The 25,076-nt window shown below is 52.8% G+C and overlaps 1 protein-coding gene across 3 annotated transcripts in view; it reads right to left on the bottom strand.

Annotated features, from left to right (window-relative positions):
- Nucleotides 1-3,233: 3,233 nt before the first annotated feature.
- Nucleotides 3,234-25,076, bottom strand: part of SCARA3 (scavenger receptor class A member 3) — a 43,241-nt gene continuing 21,398 nt past the window's right edge. Inside the window, exons 2-7 of one of the 3 annotated variants that reach the window (XM_060102598.1) lie at nt 24,744-24,845; nt 23,401-23,520; nt 21,987-22,085; nt 19,957-21,000; nt 17,428-17,568; nt 3,234-4,934 (exon numbers count right to left, since the gene is read on the bottom strand). In XM_060102598.1, the coding sequence (XP_059958581.1) occupies nt 4,483-4,934; nt 17,428-17,568; nt 19,957-21,000; nt 21,987-22,085; nt 23,401-23,520; nt 24,744-24,845 (1,958 nt within the window). In that variant the 3' untranslated portion in view covers nt 3,234-4,482. Of the gene's footprint in view, nt 4,935-17,051; nt 17,090-17,427; nt 17,569-19,956; nt 21,001-21,986; nt 22,086-23,400; nt 23,521-24,743; nt 24,846-25,076 lie in introns of those variants that run through there. The other 2 variants (XM_060102601.1, XM_060102599.1) reach the window with 2 other exon arrangements.

Below are 25,076 nucleotides of genomic sequence, written 5' to 3'. Positions count from 1 at the left end.
CTGGCCAAGAGCATCATCTTACTTAATCCCCTCAGCAACCTCATTCGGTAGGTCCAGTTGTAATCCCTATTTTACAGGGGAGGAAACAGAACCACAGAGAAGTTAAATCACCCAAGACTGAGGTTCAATAGAGAAACGTCTAAAAACTCATTATCGGACTTCTCTGGCGGTCCAGTGGTTAAGGTGCTGCTCTCCCAATGCAGGAGGTGTGGGTTCAATCCCTGGTCAGGGAAGATCCTGCATGCTGCACGGCATGGCCCGAAGAAACAGAAAAGTGGAATTGTATAAATAAATAGATAGATAGATAGATAAATAAATAAAGTGTCCCAGATTTGACCAGTGGGAACCCCTTTAGGCTGGCTCCTGTGTCCTTTAAAAACAAACAAACAAAAAGACACAAAAACAACAACAACAACAACTCACTATGTGACTTTGGGAAGTTAATTAATCTCTTCAAGCCTTAGTTTCCCCATCTATATAGTGGGAATAATAATAATATATGTAGATACAATATAGAGAGAGATTATAGATTTATAGACATTATAGCTGCATTACAAATTGTAGTGAGGGTTAAATGAATAAATATATGAAAAGTGCTTAGAATGGTATTCTGTTGCATCGTAGCTCTCCCGTCGGTGTTTGCTATTATTACTGTCGAGGTTATTCTCCTGTTCCTCTGTTGCCAAACACAGATTTTGTGGCCAGCTTTGCTCATGGTCACTCTTGCTCTGGTGCCTCTAATTTTTTACCACGTGATCCCTCTCCCTCCGCCTCTTCCCCTGTGGTCACAGCCCACTGGATCAGGGTAGACCCCTGACCCGCAGGGTGAGCGATCAGATTGCTCTCCTAGGGCTGGGAACTGGAGATTGTAGGACCGGGTCGTTTGGTGGTCAGCCGTCGCCCTGTTATGCTGGGCCTCCTGCACACAGAAGACGCCGGTCAACAGAAAGGGGACAAAGAGGAGCAGGAAGGGGAGGGCAGGGGCCACTGAGAGGAGAGAGATAGGAGACTGGCTGGTTCTCTGGAGTGAAGACGGATGCTTGAGACGCTGGCAGCTTTCCACATCTAGTCACCCTGAGGTGCAGTTGTACGTCAAGTCTCCATAGCCTTGATTTCACCCGCTGCATCCCTATCATGACTGCCTGCTCCTGATTTCCTTGCTAGAGCTTGAGAGGGCTTCTGGGACCAGGGAAACCAGAGGTGGTGGTGACTGCCTGGATGGACCCCAAGGGCCCGTCTCCACCCTGTGCCTGCAAATCAAGCTGATCCCCCAAAACCACACGGTCAGGGATGTGTTGGTGGCCATTGTCCAGGACCCATGAGTTTTTCTTAGGTGTTTTTGCTTATGTTCTGAAATCAACTCAGTTTTTCATCCTTGCAGCCTTGTCTCTCATTCTGGCCCCCAACTCATCCCTTGGAATTCATCCCAGACCTAACTTTTCTGGACTTGGACTCTGGGACGTTGGCTTGCTCCAACGCCTGCGTTTTCCTGCTCTCGTTTCCCTGGCCCAGCTCTCTGGATACCTGCGCCCATGCCGGCCCCTCCCACCCAGGGGTACCCCTGCCAGGCCTGTCATCCACCCTACCCAGGACAATGAGTAGTGAGAGTTTCCTGGAGGTTTTCCTGGGGACCCAGACTGTGAAATGACAGCACTAGATGGTCCTCACTGCGTGCCCCAAGGCCCAGCACCTCTGTGCCACGACCCGTTCTTCTCCAGCCCCCAGCCTGCCCCGCACGAGGCGGAGACGCATCTTTCACTACTGCTCCCTCCTCTATGAGAGGCGAGCCCCCAGGCAAGGCCGCTTCAGCCCTGTAACCCCGTAGTACCTAACTCACTGCCCAGCACATCTCAGTTGTTGACGGGGGCAGGTGGGGCAGGGACCCTGAGCCACCACGGGGAGTAAGGAAGTGGTGGGCGCCTCATGCCATGGTCCCTGGGGCCCCATCCCCGTCCTTCCACCTCTCTGCTCGCTTCCTCTACCAAACACCCTATGAGGCTTAATTTCAAGTGCTGACTTGACCGGGCCACGGGATGCTCAGATGTCGGATTAAACATTATTTCTGGGTGTATCGGTGGAAGTGTTTCCGGAAGAGATGAGCATTCGAATGAGGTGAGCATTTGAATGGGTGCACTGAGTAGAGAAGATGGCCCTTCACTAAAGCAGGTGGGCAGCCTTTCAGTCTGTTGAGGGCCTGAATAGGACAAAAAGGTGGAGGAAGGGAGAATCCTCTCTCTGCCTGACTGTGTGAGCTGGAACATCTGTCTTCTGCCCTAGGGCTGGAACCGTACCATTGGCTCTCCTGGGCCTCCAGCTTGGGGATGGCAGATCATGGCACTTCTCAGCCTTCCTTTCTCTGGAGAATTCTGACTAAGATGCTCCCCCCAACCCCTGCCCCCCACCCAAAAAAGTAAAAAAGCAAAACGAGGCACAGGGCTTTCACTAGGCCATGTTTTACTGACGAATGAGGTTACTATGCTACCATAGTCTGAATGTTCGTGTCCACCCCCCCAAATTTCTATGTTGAAATCTAACCCCCAGTGTGATGGGCTCAGGAGGGGGGGCGCCTTTGGGAAGGGATTAGGTCACGAGGGTGGATGACTCTCATCATTTATGTTGTTTCTGCTGTTTAGAAGTCACCCAGTCTGTGGTGTTCTGTTACAGCAGCCTGAACAGACTAAGACATATGCCTTGAAAGCCAGCCGAGGGCACAGCCCCTTCACGCACCCCTGATTCCTGGAACAGGCCCGGCTGATTCACAGAGGACCCAGCTGTCCTTTGTTTCCTGTGGACCCTGGAGGGCCAGGTCCTTTGGAGCAGGTCTGGTCTCCTCCCCCTTTTCTGTTTTATCTCCTTGTCTTAGGGACAAGACGGGGGAGCAGGGGGTATCACTCAGGTGTCCTGTCTTATTTTCCAATCTCGTTCTAGCCCAAGAGCTCTAGGGCCCTGCTGTGAGATTAGCAGGCTCACCTTGCTTCCACTGGGTTCCTGCTCGCTGTGGCTAATCCCTCAGCCACGCTTGGTCCCTGGCCCCTGCAGGACCACTGGGAACTCCCAGCAGAACTCAAGTGTTTCCAGAGTCAAGGGCCAGGGGGTCTGACCTGGACTCCACAGTGGGGCTGCATATCTAAGGGACCCCTTGTGCACTGGTTCCCCTTCAAAGGCCAGGGGAGGTGGAGCCCCTGAAGGCATCACGGTCCCCGTCAGGCAGAAAGGACCAGAAGACACCTCCCTCCTGGAAATAGCTCTTTACTGAGTCGGTGGTACTACGTGGCATGATATCATATGTAGACAGGAGAACTACACGGCAGTGAGGGCAGGAGTGCAAGCCAGTTGCACACCTGTTACAAGAAGGGGGGAAGGCTTCTGGGAGGGGGAGGGGCCGGTCTCTGGGTCAGGCTGGGGAGGGGACCGCTGTAAGCCCCCATCCCAGGGGTGGTCGTTATCTGTTAGAACACAAAGGAGGAGCAGCTTCCCTGCGAGTTTGCCCTTCTGGGGGTGTCCCAGTCCTCCTTGCTGCTGGCTGTGCAGGAGGCTGAAGGTGGGTGAGGGGTGACGTCAAAGGGAGCCGGGGCCCCTTCCCCTCATCTGGTCAAGCTGCCCATGCAGAGAGGCCTGGGGCCATTCTGGGTCACGGTGGGGTGAGGTCAGGAGGAGAGCAGGCCGGGGGAAGGGAGAGCGGCCCAGCGGTCAGCCCCCCCCCAGTTGCCACAAAGCAGTCACCCCCCGGATCGGAACGGGGCCTTCTACTTTGGTAGAACGTTCCAGGGCCTGGAGAGTGTCCCGGTGCAGATGAAGCTCCTGCTTGGATTCCTTCTGGGATGCTCCTGAGAGGCGGACGCAAGGATGAAGCGAGGAATTTTCTGGAGATGTGGAAAAAAATGCTGAACTCCTGGGGGCACAGTGCTCAGGGCCCAGGTGGAGTTGCTGTGTCCCGTGTGAGTTCCCGGGACTCTGCTTCCATGGTTACAGGGAAGGTCTTGTGGTTGCCAAGTCCACCTCGTCCCTCGAGTTTGAACCATAATCCCCTGCAAAGCTTCTCCTGGGTGTTTTCAACCCCTGGGAGCCTCAGGGAACTGCCCGCCAGCTAGGATGGGTGTGAAGATGCTAGAAAGACTAGCGCTGGTCACCAATTCAGAGCCAGAATTAAGACCGCTGCCCCGAGGTAGCCACTTCCCTGGCAGGCTCAGCCACAGGAGAGGGGGCTTCTCCTGCCCTCTCCTCCCGCCCAGCCAAGGAAACCCAGTCAGCCCCCTGGCCAGCAGGGAAATGTGCGTGTGCGTGTGCATGTGTGTATACGGGGCTGCCTTCTATGGTATAGTCACTACTGGGAAGCCCGGAGGTGCAGGGGCAGGCCTGGGGGGAACGCTCTTTGGGACCAAAGGACCACAATGTGTGCAGGTGCGGCTTTTCGGGGGACTCTCTTCACCCGAGCACCCTTCCCCACCTTCTGCGTGGCAGTGTCCAGGACTGGGCCGCTCCTCAATAGTGGCTCTGGCTTCCCGGTGGGCCTGGGGGCCCAGGGAGGCCAGGGGGACCCTGGATTCCTGGTTCGCCCTTTGGCCCCGTGGGCCCCCGCTGGCCTGGTGACCCTATCTTCCCAGCGATCCCTGGTTTTCCCTGAGGCCCCTCTGGCCCTGGAGACCCTGGGGGCCCCTCTGGCCCTGGGGGCCCCACATCCCCTTTGGGGCCTGGCTGTCCTCTTGGGCCTCCAGTTCCAAAGCTGCCCTTCGAGCCTTTGAGGCCTGGGAAACCTCGCTGGCCAACCGGCCCCCTTTCTCCTACAGGCCCGGTGTCCCCTGGCTGCCCTTGAGGACCCTGAGGTCCTGGGGGGCCCAAGCTGCCGGGGTCTCCTTTTGGTCCTCTGCTGCCAACAGGCCCTTTCACGCCCACATCTCCCTTGAGTCCTCTCGGTCCTGGAGGGCCTGGGGCACCTAGGGTCAGAGAGAAGAGGGGAGAGGTCAGTCCAGGAGCGCAGGTGTCCCAAGGCTCGCCCGTGAAGTAGACGCCTGGCGGTGGGCACTGTGACGCCCGAGGGTCCGAAGCCACAGGGCCCAGGTCTTCCGACTGACTTGACCCTCTAAGTCGGCTTGGCCACCGGTGAAGGGGGGCTGAGAATCTCACCTGCAGGCTGTGAGCCCATCCTGAGCTGACATGCGTTGGCATTTGGCATGAGGCCTGTGCCTGGAGGGCACTCATTGTTTTGACTTCAGGGCTTGGCCGTAGTTCCACACGTGCACTCAGGTTGGGGGCTGAGAGAGCTGGACGGCTCTGGGCAAAGGCCACAACCATCCAGGATCATCTGTCCTTCTCTGGAGACCGGCCTGGAGGCCTACACTCATTATGGACTTTGACTGCTGTCCTGACCTCCTGCCCCAAGCCCATCCCAACCCCAGGATTCGCCCCTGACCTTTAGGCACCTGGGACCAGGAATGGAGTCAGGTGACATGGAGGAGACACCCAAGAAAGTGAAGCCTGAGAAGTGGATCCCTCCCAGTGTGAGTGGGTGAGTGGGAACAGCAACAACCCAGAGAAAGGGCAGCTCCTCCAGGAAGTCCACCCTGACTACTCCAGCATCTTCTCTGAGCTCTTGGAGCTACTACTTTCTGAATCTTTTAGTTGACACATAGAAAGAGAAGTCACAATATAGGGAAAGCAAATCCTTGGTACCTCTCTGGTGGATCCCACTAGACTGTAGGGCCCCAGGAAGATGGGGGGTGCCACGGCTCCCATCCCCTGCCCTGGGCTCGGAGCCCAGGCACACGGCAGGGGGAGCTCAGTATACACTTGAGAGCGTGATTCACCAAACAGCTGTGGACCCCCTGCTCAGCTCTGGCCTAGGGCCTGGGAGAGACGCCAGGATGAAGACACTCTTCTCTTCCTTAAAGAGCCCAGTCTAGCACTCAAGCCAGGGGTCAGATGACCTTAATGCCCTTCCCGTCTGCCATGTAGGTCAGAGTCAACACCTCTCAGAGCTGTACCAACCCTGAGGACACAGAGCAGAGTGTGGCCGTCCCTCTGGCCAAGGCCCGTCAGATGCCCCGGGGTCAGAAGAAAAGAACCCTCTGGCCTAAGGAGAACAGGAATTGTGGAGAACAGCTTTAGCCCCCGCGGGGTCAAGGCACCGCAAAAGCCTGGCTTTCTTCAGTGGTCTTGGCACCGGGTCTCGGGCTGCCCCCCAGGCCTGGCCTGGGGGGTGAATTCTCACACCCATACTCGGCTCTCCCTGAGAACTCTGCTGTTACACCATCCCCTTTGTAACAGAATCCTGGAGTTTTTGAGCTCGGTGGGAGCCGGTCCAACTCCTCCATGTCAGAGAGGAGGCATCTAAAGCTCAGAGAGGTGACGTGATAGCCCCAGGGGGGCCTGAGCGGAAACCAGAAGCCGGGTGGGCCTCTCAGAGAGACGGGATCTTCTCCGTGGGAGCCGGGAGCCCTCCCAGTGGCCGTGACCCAGTTCTGCGGCCTCGACCCCTGACACCACCGCTGTCCATCCTGGCCGGGGCTACCTGCTGCCCGCCCCCAGCCTCCCCCCACACTCCCACCCCCTCGGTGCCCCCCTCACCTCCCTCCCGGAGTGTTTCTAAGTGGAGCAGGGAGTCAGTGAACCCCATCCTCCAGTGACGATCTAAACTGGGGCCCAGACAGACTCAGCCCCACCAGGGCCAATAAAAACCTTCCAACCCTTCCCTGACACCTCCTGCCCATGCCCGCCTCCCACACACAGCAGGGCTGTGGCCTGCATGGGCTCGGCTCACGTGGCCTGCGGGCGGCACCGGCTGGGATGCCGTCATGGGCTGGCTGGGGTCTGGGAGCGGCTTGACCTGCCCTTGTGTCTGCAGCGAGCAAGCAAGAGTCTGCAGCACAGCAGCCAGAACAACACGACCCAATGAGGGCACAGGGCGACCCCGGGCAGGGACCACCTGCCCCAGCCCGGCAGGCATGGCCGGGAACCAGCAAAGCCGCTGCGCCTGTCCTCAACCCAGCTCTGCCCTTGGCGCCTGGGCCAGCCGGGGCTGGAAAAGCAGAGCCATTCGGAGGTGGAGAGGCCCCCGTAGGCTGTGCAAGTGGAAGGGAATCAGAGGGCGTGGAGTGACGCTGGGCAAGTCGCTGCCCGTCCGCGCTCAGACCATCTGTAACATCGAGGTTGCACCTGACCGTCCCCCAGGGCCCTGCGGCTCCGCGAGGACCCCTCCTCCTGCCTCTGTCCCTCCTGCTCCAAGAACGTGGCTCCCAGGGCTTGCCCCAGCTCCTTGGTTCTTCTCTCTTTCTCTATAACCACGGCTGTGGCTTCCACTCTTGTCCCCTGGATGGATGGTCCCCAGCCCCAGCCTGGACTCAGGAAAAGCCTGAGAAATCTCATCTGGACAAGGACGCCCACGGATGCAGCGGGAGCCCCTCCCTCCTTCCGTGGGACCCCCCAGCCTTGCTGAGCCACCGTCTTCGGCGCTCGCTCGTCCTCTGTTCCCTGGCCCCTAAGGGCACGGCGGCTGCAAGGGTTTCTCACGGTTTCTACACCAACCGCGGGGAGAAAAGGCAGAGAGTAAAGGCCTCTCTTTGGCTTCTCCCCTCCAGCCCCCTCGGGCTCCTCTTTCTGGGAAAGCTCTTGGGTACCTTTCCCTGGCTGGGGAAGGCTGGGTGCCCACGGGCCCAGGGTGTCGGTTTGAGCAGAAGCCTGGGTCGCACCGGCCTCCTCAGCCCCTAGTGCAGGTGGAAGGAGGCCCGGCAGGACAGGGGTCACCTCCCTCTCCACTGCCACTGCTGACCCCGTCTCTGAGAGCCCACGCGGGTCTCCCCGTCAGTGGCCTGGAGGACATCCGGTGGGTGGCTCCACCTGGGGCAGGACCTGTGTTGCAGGCCTTGGCCTCTCTCACTGCCCCGTCTCGGTGTCGGTGCGCCTACGATGGCCCCGGCTCACCCTGACTTCTCTGTGACCTGCTTTCTCTTGGGTCACGGCCACTGGGAGGGCTCCCGGCTCCCATATAGAGAAGATCCTGTCTCTCTGAGCAGTGAACGTTTGCCTGCCTAGTCTCTCCTACGTCCCCAGCACCGTACATTGAGATCGTCACCCCATTTTACAGATGAGAAATCGCGGTGCAGAGAGTGGCGACTTGCCCATCATCACCAAGCAGGAAGGGTGGAGACAGGATGCAAACCCAGGCCTGAGAGGCTCCTGGTCTGGTCCCCAGACCCCCTCCCACTGCCAGGACGTCCTGCCGTCGTGCCACTCGGAGGAGGTGGAGGGTCCCCACAGAGCTGGGAAGGGGTCACCTGAAGGACTCTCTTCCTCTGGTGAGCCAAGCCTCTGCCTGTGCCTCCAGAGCCAGCCATGAGTCATGCAGTCAGAGAGGGCAGAGTTGGCAGGACCTGGGTCTGGCCCGGGAGGAAGTCAACAAGCAAAGCTTAGCGGTTAGCATGGGGGGAAGGGATGCAGGCAGAGGCTGACCAGGGGCCCCTCCACAACAGGAGGCCCTTCACCCAGCCTGTAACAAGATCTGGGTATCGGAAGGGCTAAAGGGCAAAGTGGGGGACAGGGAGCTAAATGCGTCTCTGAGCAGCGGGGGCACATTTGAGACAAAGGAGGAAACGTGAGCAGCCGTGGCCGAGGTGGGGAGATGCACTATGGAGTCCCAAGAAGGCCCGTAATTACTCAGGAAGCTCTGGGCTGTAATTAGGCCATCCCCGCCCATTAGCACAGAGCCACAGCTGACTGCATGTCTGGGACAGGTAGGTGGTCTGTTCCTGGTCTGCACTGGGAGTGGGGAGAGGGTGGGGGGATGAGCAGAAGCACCAAGCCCTCAGGGTACCAACACTGCCCACCCGTGGGTAGGGGGGTGCATGGGCGGGGAGGGGGTGGGTGCGGTCCATCTCATAATCCACAGCAATGTGCCAGCTTACAAAGGGAGACGGAGACAGAAACAGAAGGAGAGGCTCTCGGGAGACTGGCCTGGTGCCCTGGAAGGCACACTGGCCTGCACTTCAGAGGACCCGAGTTTGAGTCCCAGCTCCCACATTAACAAATTGGGTGGCCGGGTAAGTCATTTGGCCCTCTTTGGACTTCAGGCTCCTCTTTGTTCAATGAGAATATCAGCCTGGGTCAGGGACTCTCAATCCTGGCTGTTGTTACCTGAGGAGCATTGAAAAAAATGCCAGTGGATTTCCATGTCTGCCTGTGATGGATTAATTTGTACAGACTCAAATCTCCCACTGAGAACAACCAGAATCATTAGACAGAATGCCAAGACATCCTTCTGAGAGCTCTGGAGAGCGATCAAGGGCCGGAATCCCAGGGAGAAGGGAGACTCATTGAAGAAAGCCAGACCTTCTTTGCCTCTTTCTCCTCTCAAGGCATTTGTTGACTAGTAATTGGTTTGGGCAGAGAGGCTGAGAAGCTGAGGAGGGTTTTCAGCAGCTTCACTGGGGCTGGGGCTCAGGGCTGCCAAGGTCCAGGGCTGAGATTCAGGAGAAAAGGAAGAAAGGAAACTGTGTGGGCATCTGCGGTAAGGACCAGGGGGTAGAGAAGCTGAGCAGAGAATTAGGCTTCATTCCTTCAGTCCTGTGGGGCTGGGGAAACGACAACCTGAGTTCAAGGCCAATAGGTAGTAGTGCCCTATAAACACTCCTCAAGGACTAGGCCCTGGAAGTAACAATGTAGCAGAAGTAGGCCAGGTGTCATGGTAAGCTCTCCCGCAGGCACCAAGAAGCTGGTATAATTCTCCTTTTCATTAATCCCCCTTGCTTCTCAATAACAAGCGAACCTACTAATCCTCCAAGTGGGCATGTTCCTCCCCGCCTCCCCTCCAGGTGGCTCCTCCGCCCTAAACCACAGAATAATTCCAAGTTCTCTTTACAACATGTAAACTCCTGGACACTGTCTGTGGCAGGAGGAAGGAGGTGAGTGCTTAGGGAACGGATTGGTAAGTGTAATCCCTCGTCCTCAGCTTCTGCCCTGTGGTCCTGCTTTCATTGATGCACTCAACGAGCAAATGTTTCCTGAGAACTTTCCAAAGGTCAGGCACTGTGCTGGGTGGGATATAGGCAGGGCAGATATTATATTCCTACTTGTAGATGAAGAAGCTGACTTGAAAGTAGCCAAGAGGGCTTCTATGGTGGCGCAGTGGTTAAGAATCCACCTGCCAATGCAAGGGACACGGGTTCGTGCCCTGGTCCGGGAAGATCCCACATGCTGCAGAGCAACTAAGCCCGTGCGCCACGACTACTGAGCCTGCGCTCTAGAGCCCGCGAGCCACAACTACTGAAGCCCACGCACTTAGAGCCCGTGCTCCACAACAAGAGAAGCCACCGCGATGAGAAGCCAGCGCACCGCAACGAACAGTAGCCCCTACTCGCTGCAACTGGAGAAAGCCCGCACGCAGCAACGAAGACCCAAAGCAGCCAAAAATAAATAAGTAAATAAAATAAATTTATATTAAAAAAAAGAAAGTAGCCAAGAGCCTTGTCCGAGGCCACTCAGCAAATAAGCAATGATGCTTTCTTGGCTCCAATTCCCAAACGATAGTCTCAGGGTAGGCACTGTCTAGCACACACACAGAAATCCTCCTATAGAATAGGAAGAAACATTCTAGGAGAGGCACAAACTATAGAAGTACCGCTGGCTTTCCGTTTGGCAAATGGAGACTCAGAATTCATCACAGAGCTGGAAGAAGTCTCAGAGAACAGCTGGTCTTATCCATTGATTCACATATGAAACAAAACAAAACAAAACAAAAAACCCCCAAAAAACCAGAGGCCCTGAAAGATTAAGTGATTCTGCCTAAAGACCCACAGCAAATTAGAATCCAGGCTCCTTCCCCGGACAGTTTAAGAGACCCAGAGCTTCAGTCAGCACTTGGCACCTTCCACCCTGGCTGTGGCCATTGCTGTCCCTCTTCCTTTATTCTGGAGAGCAGCTCGGCTTCAGCCAGAGGGAGACCTCATTGCCAGCCCCAGCGCGAAAGCCTATCAGCACCTGTCTATGAATGAATGAATGACACGTTCCTGTAGGAAGGGATGTTCGTTTTGTCCCTGAAATTTTCTTTCAGATGTGAGAGGCTTTATATGTGGTGATTTAACAACCAAGAGAAATGTTGCCCAAAGACACAATTTAAACAAATATGCAGAGGTTGAACGGAGAGTCCAATGTAGCTCAAGTGATGTCCCACCTTGCTCTCCGGTTAGGATGAGGTTCTTGGACGAGACCTCTGCCATCATTAGGACAGGAGCAAATATAACGTCCCATGACTATAGTTGGGTTATCCTTAGAGTGAGGGTCTCAGATTGTTCCCTTACTAACACTCTTGGTACCATTTCCTTCTTTTCCAGTCTATCCCACACATGACACCTAAGCAGGACCTGAGTGGAAATGCCTTTTTGGTATCTGCTCTCAGCGTCTCCTCTTCTGGCTGGGCCCTAGATGTGTGCATCTCAGAGCCATGGCAAGGGGTCAGGATCTTAATCATAGTGTGACCTTGAGCTTAACCTTTCCCTTAACCTTTCCCAGTCTCAGGTCACCCTTCTGTAAAGTGAAGACACCAACACCTGCAACACGTCTTGTCCACAAAGGTTGTCAGGCTAGGGGAGGGAGAGATTGGGAGTTTGGGACTGACATGTACACACTGCAATAATTAAAATAGAAACCTACTGTATAGTACAAGGAACTCTGCTCATTATTCTATAATAACCTAAATGGGAAAAGAATTTGAAAAAGAATAGATACACGGGGCTTCCCTGGTGGCGCAGTGGTTGAGAGTCCGCCTGCCCATGCTAGGGGACACGGGTTCGTGCCCCGGTCTGGGAGGATCCCACATGCCGCGGAGCAGCTGGGCCCGTGAGCCATGGCTGCTGAGCCTGCGCACCCGGAGCCTGTGCTCCTCAAAGGGAGAGGCCACAACAGTGAGAGGCCCGTGTACCGCAAAAAAAAAAAAAAAAAAAAAAGAATAGATACACATATATGTATAACTGAATCACTTTGCTGTACACCTGAAACGTATACAACATTGTTAATCAACTATACCCTGATACAAAATAAAAATTAAAAAAAAATGTTGTGAGGCTAAAATGAAACAAAGTGCATGAATGGGCTTCGTCCTGATTGAACGCAACCTAAGAACAACAAGATTACCAGAGGATGAACCACGAGAACTATCTGCTAATGCCTTCTCTGGAACAATGCATCCTAGAAGTCACACAGATACGTATTTTAGATGAAATACTGTGGGACTGTTTCAGTTACTAAGGAAATACTCAGTACCTGGCTTTGTTGCCAGAATATGACAACAGGCAAACTAGATCTTACCTCACCTCCATCCCCTGCAACACCGCCAATCTAGAGTAAAGAAAATATGAGCAGAAATGCTCACTGATATAAAATGAAGGTAACACAGGTTTGAAACCAAATGGTTAAAGAGAACCAGAGAATCAGAGAGGTTGGCTCCAAGTCTGAGCTCTGTGAAGACAACAGCGCTGTCTGGGATCATGGGGCCCTCCCTCCTGTCTCCTGGAGCTCCCTGAATGATAAGGCCCAGACTTCTGGACCCCCCAAATGTGACTATACATTCTAGAACCTCCAGATCTCAGTGGCTACATATTCTATTCTCTAGAGCCAAGAGCTTCTATATTTTCAGGTTGAACATACTTCCACAAACACACGCACTTCCTGGGGAAGGGTCCAGGAAATTGAGTATAGTCATACAAATTCCTGTATGGAATCCCAATTAGTCTTCTGGGCCATTTTCCAGGAGAAAAACTGTTGGGAATATTGCTGTGAAGGACTAAAACGGAAAGGTAACAGTGTTTGTTATGGGCTGAATTGTGTTCCCTCAAAATTCACATGCTGAAATCCTAACCCACTCTGAATATGACCTCATGAGACAGGGTCTTGACAGAGATAATCACATTGAAATGTTGTCATTAGGGTGGCCCCTAATCCAATATGACTGGTGTCCTTATAAAAAGGGAAGACTGAGACACAGAGACGGACACACACAGGGAAGATGTTATAAGGAGACACAAGGAGAAGATGGCCGTCTACAAGCCAATGCCTGGAATAGCTCCTGCCCTCATAACCCTCAGAAGGAACCAACACTGCCAACGCCTTGTCTTTAAACTTCCAGCCTCTAGAGCTGTGAGATAAGAGATTTCAGTCCTAAGCATCCCCAGTCTGTGGTGCTTTGTTACAGCAGCCCGGGCTGACTAATATAGGGCTTATATCAGAATGAAGTACTCATAAGCAGAAGCCATAGAGCATTTCAAGTCAGTTAAAAGAGTGGGCCAGGTAACCAACCTTTGATGTGGGATCTAAGGGGAAACTGAGGGCAGAGCTGTCCCAAGGGGAGCAAGAGGTCAGTCCCTTTTGGGGAAACGGATGGACGGTAGACAGGAATAGAGTGCAGAAACTCCACCAGGAAGCCTGTGCTGTCAGCAAGAAGCATCTCTCGTTTGCTCAGGTGCTTTTAGGGGAACGCGGGTCTTAGGTGACTTTGGAGGAGAAGGCCACTCAAGGCAGCTCGCACAACATTGGATCTGAACCACCTTGCATCTGAATCCCATTTCCCTTCCTTGCGAGCTGCGTGAGCTTGACTAGACCTCATCTGGCAGCCGGTTCTTCAGTTTCAGGGACCATGGGAATTAAAGGTGATAATGCATGTGCCCAGGGTCTTTGCACGTTTGCTTCTCCACCTGGAGCGCCTCTGCTCATCCTTGCCAGCCCTGCTCTACCTGACTTTCTCCCCTGTTCTCAGGCCTCATTTCTGATGTCACCTCTGGTGGTTGATTTCAGGTGTCAATTGGACTGGGCCGGGGGAGCCCTGATATTTGGTGTGGACAAAGAATGTCGCCTGCCATGTCAGTAAACAAAGGATGTTGCAGCCATCAAAGCATCCGTCACTGCAGCCACCCTTGACAGTGCACCCTGAGGGGATTCAGGATGGAAGACAACAGGATACTGGCCCAAGATAGTGAAGGTACCTATCAAAGGAATAATTTCATTAAGCCCAGACTCCTGCATCTTCCCATACAAAGAAGAGTGCTAAATTCATTAACTTGAGATGTCTGGTTTTTCTTTAATGAGGAATAGTCTTTTGATGTTCAACTACCTGGATTTTTTGGCAAAAACTCCTATATGTGCTGGCTTTTCCCTTAACTCTTCGGAACAGTCCCTGAGAGCTATCTGAGAGGCTGTCTCCTGGGCTTAAGTCCTCGGTATAGCCGCTGAGTAAAACATCATTCTCAACTTTAAGATTGTGCATTTTTTTCAGCCGACATTGGTGCAACATCATTCTGGGTGTGTCTGTGAGAGTGTTTTGGACAAGATTAGCATTTGACTTGGGGGACCAAGGAAAGCAAATTGCTTTCCCCAGTGTGCGTGGGCCTCATCCAATCAGTTGAAGGCCTGAATAGAACAAAAAGGCTGAGTAGGGCTTCCCTGGTGGCGCAGTGGTTGGGAGTCCGCCTGCCGATGCAGGGGACACGGGTTCGTGCCCCGGTCCGGGAGGATCCCACGTGCCACGGAGCGGCTGGGCCCCTGAGCCATGGCCGCTGAACCTGCGCGTCCGGAGCCTGTGCTCCGCAACGGGAGAGGCCACAGCAGTGAGAGGCCCGCGTACCGCAAAAAAAAAAAAAAAAAAAAAGGCTGAGTAAGAGCGACTCCTCCTGCCTGACTGCTTCAAACTGGGACATCAGCTTCCTCTTGCCTTTGGATTCAAACTAAAACATCAGCTCTTCCCGGGTCTTGAGATTGCTGGCCTTCAGACTACAACGACACCACCAGCTCTCTGGGTCTCAGACCTTTAGACTCAGGCTGGAATTAAAGCATCATCTCTCCTGGGTCTTATGCTCGCTGACTCACCCTGCAAATCTTGGGACTTGCTGGCTTCTACACCTATGTGAGCCAATACCTTCAATTCTTTATAATACATCAGTCTCTCTCTCCAGAGAGCCTACTGGACACAGCATAAATATACATCTTGGTGGCTGGTTCTGTTTCTCTGGAGAACGCTAATACAGATTTTCGTACCAAGAATGATTCCAGGTGAACAGAATTTTAAAGATGAGTTTTCTGATCTGGTCTGGGGTTTCTGGAACGGGCTCTCACATATGATTAGATTTAAAGATGCTAAGGACTCTCTATCCAGTAGTAAAAGCAGCCTGAGAATCCCTGGCAGTAGAGATACCCAAAATAATGGAGACGCCTAAGCAAGGATCTAGGCAACCATGTATATTATACCTTTGAACATTTTGGTCAAAATAACAAGTATGATGAGATTGGCTGGTTGTTTCTAGTGTTACTGGACAAAGTGGGGAAAGAAAAGGATGAGCTCAGGGATTCGGATTCCCAGCTCAAGGGCCCCGTAAATGACCTGGAAGCTTCTATGTCTGCCCTGAAGGAGACCCTTACCCGCTGTAGCCACAGGGCTGGGATTGCTGAAAATCAGACCCGCAATCTCCCCCTGTGACTGGCTGAATTACAATGCGAGTTGAACTCCCAGCCTCCCAGGGTGTCTCCTGCTAAACCCAGGCCACGGACTGGGAAGGAATGGGATCCTGCAAGTTGGAATGGGGGTGTGTGGGAAGACCCTGATGGAGCTGGGGAACTTGAACCCTAAATTCTGATGCATCTCCTCTGCCAGTGGCAGCTGTCTCTCTGTCCCCAGGAGAAGTGGCCTCTCCACCCCCGCCCGTCCCAGGGTATTAACCCTGCGTTGCCTGCGGAAAGGGTAATGACCGGCCCTGAGGCAGCTGACCAGCAGGACACTGCTGGTTCTCCCCAGTGTCGACCCCACCACGGCTCTGGGCTTCCAGACCTCTGAGCGGACTCGAGTCCCAGCAGCCCCTGAAGTGAGGTACAAGGCGTGACCCGTGAGGAGGTGCACTACCCTCTGCGTTTTCTAACTCCTGCAGATAGAAACCCGGCCACACGTGTGGGGATGGGTATGAAGGCTGTGGGATAAATCGTGGAAGGAACGTAAAGTTGGATCAGGCGGCATTTATTGCCACGGGCTCACTAAGCAGGGATTCTGCATCTAACTTTGCATCTTGGGGAGGAAGAAAGGGCTCTAACAGTTTGCTTCGCTGCTTGGCTGAAATATGGCCAAAAGGAGACCCACACTGAGTGAATTAGAATTGCCAGACCTGCTTTGGTTTAATGTAGAGAAAGGGATTCCATGACTTAGGGAGATGGGAATGTTCGAGTGAGTTTGTCATATGAAACCTACTCACTTCCCCACCCTGGGAAGGTCCAGAAGACATGCCTTTCACCACGACTGTGAGAGAGAAACTTGAGAGGCAAGCCCTGGCATCCCTGGCTCTTCTCTGTGGGCCAGACTTCACAGAGGGAACTGCAGTCACGGAATTGGGAAACGTAACCACAATGAGAGTGATTGGATCCGTGGTGGCAGGGACCAGAGGCGTCACTCAAGCCCCGAAGGCAGGGAGGGAAGGGTCCCTGTGACGGACAGCAGGGTCAATGCCGCAATCAGAAGGGCCTGAGTCCTGCACACTGATGGTATTGGTTAGCTCATCATGGGGTTCCTAGAAGTGAAATAGACAGGAAGCCTACTAATTCTTACTTGTTCTGTGTAAGCAGAAAAGTTCTAGGTCAAGTGAACAAGAGTCTAACTTGAATCATAAAAACAGAGTGTCATAACCCCCAACCAGTTCTCAGACTTGAGCCACTTTATAGACTCAGAACCCCTTGAATGAAGAGGCCAGGTCCCCTCGAGGAAGGACCCTTGTACACTACCAACAATATTTACTACTAATCATTTTTCCAGCCTTCCCCAAAGGGCCCTACGGTCTTTTGCCAGGATAACTGTGCATTGGGCAAGAGGAAATAATCAGAACTTTCAGGCACCACTGGACACAAGCTCTGAACTGACACTGATTCCAGGAGACCCAACCATCACTGTGACGTACCAGTCAGAGTAGGGACTTATGGCGGTCAGGTGATCAATGGAGTTTTAGCTGAGGTCCATCTCATGGCGTCCTATGTGAATGCTCACCAAAGGTGATATCAGCAGAGGAGGATTTTAATAATCAAGTGAAGAGGAGGACTTGTTCTATGGGTTCCAGTCAGGCTTCTTCTCCAGCCACCCCTGTCATCAACCAATGGGCTCATGAACAAAATGGCCATGGTAGCAAGAATGGAGCTTATGCATGGGTTCAGCAACACGGATGGACTTCCAGTCGCCAAGGCTGACCTGGCTACAGCCACTGCTGAGCGCCCCATCTGCCAACAGAGGGACCAGCAATGAATCCCCAATATGGCACCATTCCCCAGGGTGATCAGACAACTACCTGGTGGCAGGTTGATTACATCGGACCACTTCCATCATGCAGTGATTTGTTCTTACTGGTTTAGAGACTTATTCTGGATATAGAAGTGCCTTCCCTGCATGCAATGCTTCACCAAAAATACCAGCCATGTACTTACAGAATGCATTATACATGGTATTCCACACAGCATTGCTTCTGATCAAGGAACTCATTTCACAGCAAATGAAGTGCAGCAGTGGGCCCATGATCATAAGATTCACTGGCGTTACCATGTCCCCCACCGTCTTGAAGCAGCTGGCTGAAGAGAAGGGTGAAATGGCCTTTTGAAGACTCAGTTACAGTGCCAGTTCTGTGGTAATACCTTGCAGGGCCGTATATGCTCTGAATCAGCAACAAAAACATGGTGCTGTTTCTCTTACAGCCAGGACTCCGGTCCAAGGATCCAGAAGGGGAAATGGAAAGCCACCACTCACTATTAAACCTAGTGCCCCACTAGCACATTTTTTGCTTCTTGTTCCCAGAAACTGATGCTCTGCTGGCTTAGTGATCTTAGTTCCAAAGGGGGATATGTCTGCCAGGAGACACGACTCCATTGAACTGGAAGCTAAGACTGTGGCCTGCTCACTTTGGGCTCCTCATGCCTCTGAAATAACAGGCAAAGAAGTTACTGTGCTGACTGTGCTGACAGACCCTGACTGCCAAAGAGAAATCAGACGACCTCTCCACAATGGAGGTAAGAAAGAGCACGTCTGGAGTCTAGGAGATCACTTAGGGTGTCTCTCAGTATTACCATGTCCTGGGATTAAGGTCAGTGGAGAATTACAACAACCCAATCCAGGCAGGACTACTAACGGCCCTTCAGGAATGAAGGCTTGGGTCACCCTACCAGGTAAAGAAGCACAAGCGGCTGAGGTGCTTGCTGAAGGCAAAGGGAAGACAGAATGGGTAGTGGAAGAAGATGGTTATAAACCCTAGCTGTGGCTCTCTGACCAGTTTCATGAGCGAGGACTTTGTCAAGAGTATTTCCTCATTGCGTTATGATTATATATTGACATATATGTGTATATATCTTTGTTTTATTCCCTCTCTTATCCCCTTATCACGTAACAAAAAGTACAAAATGTATTGACTTTATATCACAGTATTTAAATATTGTTAACTTTATGTCATAATATTTAAGTTATGGGATATTAAGAAGAGTAGGGCTTCCCTGGTGGTGCAGTGGTTGAGAGTCCGCCTGCCGATACAGGGGACGCGGGTTCGTGCCCCGGTCCAGGAAGATCCCACATGCCGCGGAGCGGCTGGGCCCGTGAGCCATGGCCGCTGATCCTGCGCTCTACAGCCTGCGAGCCACAACCACTGAAGCCCGTGCGCCTAGAGCCAGTGCTCTGCAAAGACAGAAGCCACTGCAATGAAAAGTTCACGCACCGCAACGGAGAGTAGCCCCCGCTCTCCACAACTAGAGAAAGCGCACGTGCAGCAACGAAGACCCAACACAGGCAAAAAAAAAAAAAAAAAAAGAAGAGTAAACATCACTCAAGGACTTTACCTCCTCTTCTGGGGAAGGGGTTAGTGCCTTTTGGGTTACTCTCAGGATCGTTATATCATGTATATTAGGCAGAATTATGACCTTGTTACTTTCTTCATTTGGAGATTAAGCATGATTTAAGGAGATGTGCATGGGTGTCAGGTTGATGAGGGACACACTTGTGACAGTTCATTTTTATGTGTCAACTTGACTGGGCCACGGGGTACCCAGATATTTGGCCAAACATTATTCTGGGTGTGCCTCCATTGTGTTTATGGATGAAATCAACATTTAAATCAGTACTGAGTAGGAACTCTGCTCAACATTATGTAACAACCTAAACGGGGTAAGAATTTGAAAAAGAATAGATAGATACATGTATATGTATAACTGAATCACTTTGCTGTACACCCGAAGCTAACACAAAATTGTTAATCAACTATACCCCAATATAAAATAAAAAGTTAAAAAAAATCAGTACTGAGTAAAACAGATTGCCCTCCTCAATGTGGGTGGGCCTCACTTAATCAGTTGAAGCCTGAATAGAACCAAAAGCTGACCCTCCCCTGAGTCACAGAGCATCCTCCAGCCTGACAGCCTTCAACTGGCACACTGCCTCTTCCTGGTTCTACAGCAGCTTCCAACCTTTTGAGTTGAACTAGGACATCAGCTGTGCAGATTTTGGACTTGCCAGCCTCCAAAATCACATGAGCCAATTCCTTATCATCTCTCTCTCTCTCCTATATATCTGAAGAACTCCGCCTAAGACAGGGGTGAGAGGGGAGGAGAAGAGGGCATCAGAGTGACAGGCATCTGAAGGGCAGATGGTTGAGAGCACCAGGAAGGGGGTGGGAAGGGAGAAAACAAAAGAAGACAGAGTTTCCGAAAGATGAGCTCTACCTATATCTCTCCGTGGGCCCAATTAAACAGATCCACACATAAAAATCCAAATTTGTATGTCGGGCAAACTGAGGAGCCATACACTTTTCCAAAAGAGGTTGGCAAGGACGTAAAAGCTGCCAGTCACCCCAGGAATTTGCTGCAGGATTGTATCAGCCCACTGAGATTTTTGCCCCAAACCAGGTCCTCCTGTGTTTCCCAAGGGCACTGAGGCCCTCTGGGAGCTCCCCGGCAGCCCGGCCCAGATCTGGCTCTCACCTCGTAGGATGGTAACGTTGCGCAGGATGTCCCCGTGTTGCGTGTCCACGGCCTTCATCTCCTCCACGACCATGGACAGGTTGCGGATGTTGAAGTCCAGGCGGGCGCTGAGCAGGCCGAAGCGCTCCCGGAGCAGGTCGGTGGTGGCCAGCATAAGGGAGACAGTCTTGTTCAGGTAGTAGAGCTCCTCAGCCTGGGTGTGAAAGCCCAGCGTGCAGGAGAGCCGCACGTCATCCAGGTACTTGAGCATGCTGTACACGTGGCTGTCAGTGGCGTTGATGTTGGTGAAGATGGTGCCGATCTCGATCTCATGGGAAGCCATGCGTCCTTCCAGCGTCTCGAACCTCTCCACCGTGCGGTTCTGGGCGTAGTGGGTGTGGTACTGCAGGTCGTGCATGTTCTCCTCGTGTTCATCCAGGAAGGACGAGATGTTATCCAGCTGCAGCTGCAAGCCCATGACCTGCAGCACCAGGTCGTGCATACTCTCAGAATTCTGGCTGATGCTCTGGGAGGAGGCCCCCAGGGTGGCCTGGAGGCTCTTGACCGCTTCTCCCGTCTTGGCCGAGGTGGCACGCAGGCTGCTGAAGAGCCGCGTGTAGTTCTGCCAGTCGGCGATCATCTTCTGGAGGGTTAGGGTCTCCTCATCTGTCTTCCGCCGGATCCCGTGGATCCACTCGGAAGTCTGCCCCACGGTGAAGTTGATCTGGTGCATCGCAGCCTTGACGCTGTAGTACTCCTGGGTGAGGTCCTTCAGAGACAGGTCCAGGCCGGCTGTGGTGGCCTGCCAGCCTCTCACCTGGGCCAGGAAGAGCCCCAGAGACTGGTTGATCTGGTGGACGGAGAAGGAGCAATTGCCCATCTCCTGGGAGATCTGACCGCTGGTGGTGGAGAGCAGTTCGTGGGTCTGAGAGGTCTGGTCCAGCTGGACCTCCTGAGCCAGAAGCATCTTCTGAATTCCCTCCAGCTCCGCCTGCAGCTTTCTGATCTCTTGCCCCAGCTGCCCAGCCTCATGGCAGAAAGAGCAGTTGTTCGGGGCTTTCAGCTCTTCAGGAGAAAGGGACAACATTTTGAGTTGCTGAAGGATCACGGGACAAAGGTTGCTTCTTTAATGTTTCAGAGCATAAAGAATCGGCAAGGGGCTTTCCTATCCCTCTTCCTTTCCTAAGACCTGGTATGAAATCCTTTTTGGAAAAGTCTTGCCACCTCTATGCAATCTTATTTCTACCAAATGTCTTTACTCTGACCTGAAATGTAGGCTTTAGGATATTTTCTCCATCTCACCACCAAATTCTTGAGAGTATGTATCTTCATAACTTTTCCGAGGTTGCCAAGAACCTCCCATTTACCTTTTATGTTTAAAATTTCTCCCCACATTTTAATATTTGTGCTGATTTGAGCCTGTCACAAGCTCGTGAAGAGGGCACAGGGATAGTTTCCCCCCGCGACTGATGAGAAATGACGCTCAGAACAGTGACTTGCCAAACGTCACTCAGCTAATTAGTGGCAGCATAGGACTTTCTCTTCCCACCAAGCAGACCCCCTCTAAACCCTCCTATTATGGCTCCTTCTGTCTCATTCTCAGAACGAGAACATCTCTTGTGAAAGCAAGAGATAAAGAGACAGTAAATTGTGCAAACTTTAAGGCAGTGATGAGGAAAGGGCCGACCTGTCAAGAGCATAGGGAAGATCTTAAAAGTAATTTCAGATACGTGAAGATATTTGGCGAGTGGCCAGCCTTCCGCTTGCTTCTCTACCTGGAGGCTCTGGCTAGATCCATGCCACTCACAGAACCCCAAGCCCCATTCCTGGGTGCATCCCAGGGTAGCAGCCCTCGTTGGCTGGATGTTCTCCAGCTGGACAGGGAGGCTGGGAGTCATGGCTGTCTTTCCCTCGTGCCTTGAAGCTTGGCGAAGGCTGCCCTGCTCCAGGGCACCATGGCATGGGAGGAACCCTGCCCCCCCCCCAGCCCCTGTCAAGTAATATCGGCCTTGTGTCACGGTCATTAGCACATCTGGACACTGGACACTCACCCAGCCCTTGGAGATTTTCCTGCATAGACACAAGCTTCTTGTCATAAAGGGCCTGGGCCAGGGAGATGTCTTCTGAGAGAGAGTCCACTTTCCTGAAAACTGCAGGGGAAACAGAGATGAGAAAAGGGTCTTAGCTCAGAGAAACAGCAGTCGTTTGTTGAGAAGACAAACCATTTATCAGCCCCTCTGCGGCCAAAACCATTCACTCTTCTGTGGAGCTTCCCAATGGCCAGAGTCTGTCACACATCTCTTAAAAATATATATCTGTGTATCTATATATTTATAGACATAGATAGATATAACCTTTTTATATATCTCCCTTAAGTGTATATATGTGTTTATACATATGTGGGTATATATGTATATATTAGAATATGTAATAGTACATAAATTATACATATACATATCTAATTTCCACCCCCCTCAGATTTTAGAACTAGGATCTGACCACAGGGTAGAATGGGGACAAATAAGAAAGGAATATAAAAGTAAAAATTATTCTTAATCCTATCCATCTCCGTGCCTCCTTTGCCTCACCTGAGTCCCAGCTTTGTCTCTAATATCTAGTACATTGGAGCAAACAAACCTACAGGCTTCCCTTAGTAAAAAAGCTTTTTTTAAAATCTGAAGCCAAGAATGAAATGAGATTGCAATAAGAAACTTTCCAATGTGTTTTCACTTTTTAAACATAAATTGTGTTAGTATCCAGAAGGCAGAAGCTACCTGAAACTGGCAGCACGCCATCACCTGGGTCAGCCACCACAGTCATACAAACTGCTGAGTGTATGAGAACCACCAGACTTCAGATCCCTGGGCCTCGCTGGCAAGACTCTGACTTGGTAGGTCTGAGGGAGACCCAGGAATTTGCATTTTAACAAATCCTGGGGGCAACCCTGACGCGGATACACATCCAACCTCACTTTGAGAAACACAAAGGCCATGGAAAGGGCTTAGACATTGTCCGATCTGGTGACTTCAACCCTGGATGTACACCAGAATCATCTGAAGAGCTTAACTACTGAATTAATTCCATTATCCGAGGGGGGGCCCAGGCATCCATATTTTTTTACAGCTCCCAGATGATTCCAACATGGGGCTGAAACTGAGAACTACTATCTAGTCCTAGCCTCTCATTTTCCAGTAGGAGGACAGAGGTCCTGAGAGGGGAAGTGCCTTGCTCAAGGCCACACAGCTAATTATTGACCAGAAGTTACAAGTTAGTCTTTGCAGTTTGAATCGGGCACTAAGAACCCCTAGACAGGAAGATGCGGGTTCTGGTCCGTGAGCCACGGAGATCTGTGTTTGTCTTTGTAGGGGGTTTTGGCACGGAAAGGACCCCCGATGAGAAACTCCCCCGCAGCCCGGGGGTGGAGATCCCCAGACTAGCGGGATGCTGCTGGCAGCCTGCACTCACCCAGAGAGGCCAGCACGGCCACAGACACCAGGAGGAAGGCCAGAAAGAGGTAAAGGATCCGCACCGATGTGTGCAAAGACAGGTTCTTCTGGCAGCGGCTGCAGCGGGGCCCCGGCCGGCCTGTGGAGAGGGGGGACAAAAAGAGGCCGGTGGCAGAGGCCGCGGCTGAAGGGTCAGTTCTCCTGCTCTGGCCTGTCTCATCCCATTTTGAACCAGCCTCAGAAAGGGAGCTGTCCTGGACCCTCCCCTCTACCCACTTCACTGCCTTTTCTGGAGGTCCTAGAGCTTTTACGAATAGGTAAGACCACAGTGAGGATCTTCAGGCTACACGCCCATCACACCATGATTCTGTCTCCATGGCATCGTCATTCAGCCCGTGGTGCAGGAAAACACCGCTTCCCGAAACATCAGCCCCCTCACAGGGCAGCCAGCCTTGTCTCACCATTGGGTGACCAACACCCCCCAGTTTGCCTAGGACTTTCCCGGACTTTAGCACTGAGAGTCTTCTGTTCTGGGAACTCCTTGGTTTTGGGCAAACCAGGATGGTTTGCCAAGACTGTCCGAGTTTGAAAGCTGTAAGTGACACGTCTTGGGAAACCCCTCCGTCCCAGGCCAACCAGAAGGTTGGTCGCCAGTCCCCAAACTTTGCAGGTAACCAGAAGTTCTCCTGGAAGCCAAACGGAGGATTCCAGTGTATCAGTTGGTCCTTGTTATAGAGGAAGTTGGAAGAAGGTGTTCCTGGCGGCCCTGGGAGGTGGCCCATGGCCAGCGGGAAAGCTGTGATGCTCCCAGCTGTGAAATTTCTAAGATGGATTCAACTTCAGCTGCACGTTATGAGTACCAGGAATGTTTAAATACGCTGATGCCCGTCCACGCTCCAGACCCAAAGAGATCAGAATCTCGAAGGGTCGGTCTCAGGCATCCCTGGGTGGTTACCATGCACAGCCAAGATTGAGAACAGCTGCTCTAACCTATACTGAAATCCACCGAGAAGCCCCACTGCAAGTGACAGTTCAGAGGGCGTTGCTGTCTCAGATCAGCCACATGCCAAGCTGGTCCCGTGGGCCTGAGAAGGACGGGCCACTCGATGGGCATGGGATACAACGAAGGGGACAGTTCTGGGCCAGCTGGAAGAGAGGCCCTGGGGGAGATGGTCCCGGACAGGTCTGAGGAGGAGCCCTGGAGACAGAGGTCACGTGTGTCAAACTTTGACTTCATCTGTGCCGCGTAACCCAGGCCCACGCAATGCTTCCAGGGAGCAGCGGGGAAGAGACAGCCAGGACTTGGAAGCCATGTGGACAGACAAGTCTCTCCCCAGCCTGGGATCGGCCCGGAGCCCTTACCCTCCTGTGTGCACGGGAAGGACGGCATGTCCTCGTCGTCCTCAGCTGCCAGTTCCTCTTCTGTAACACACAGCGCATCTCCGTCGCCAGCGGCCGACCTCACTGTGATGAAGCCAGAGCTGTGAGACCCAGGCTAGGGAGCCACACCCACCCCTCTCCAGCTGCCCCATTCTTTTTTTTTTTTTTTTTTTTTTTTTTTTTCTTTTTGTGGTATGCGGGCCTCTCACTGTTGTGGCCTCTCCCGTTGCGGAGCACAGGCTCCGGATGCGCAGGCCCAGCGGCCATGGCTCACGGGCCCAGCCGCTCCGCGGCATATGGGATCCTCCCAGACCG

Source organism: Mesoplodon densirostris, chromosome 6 (genome assembly GCF_025265405.1).
Source record: "Mesoplodon densirostris isolate mMesDen1 chromosome 6, mMesDen1 primary haplotype, whole genome shotgun sequence".
Classification (NCBI taxonomy): domain Eukaryota; kingdom Metazoa; phylum Chordata; class Mammalia; order Artiodactyla; family Ziphiidae; genus Mesoplodon; species Mesoplodon densirostris.
This window is presented reverse-complemented; position numbering and strand designations above follow the sequence as displayed.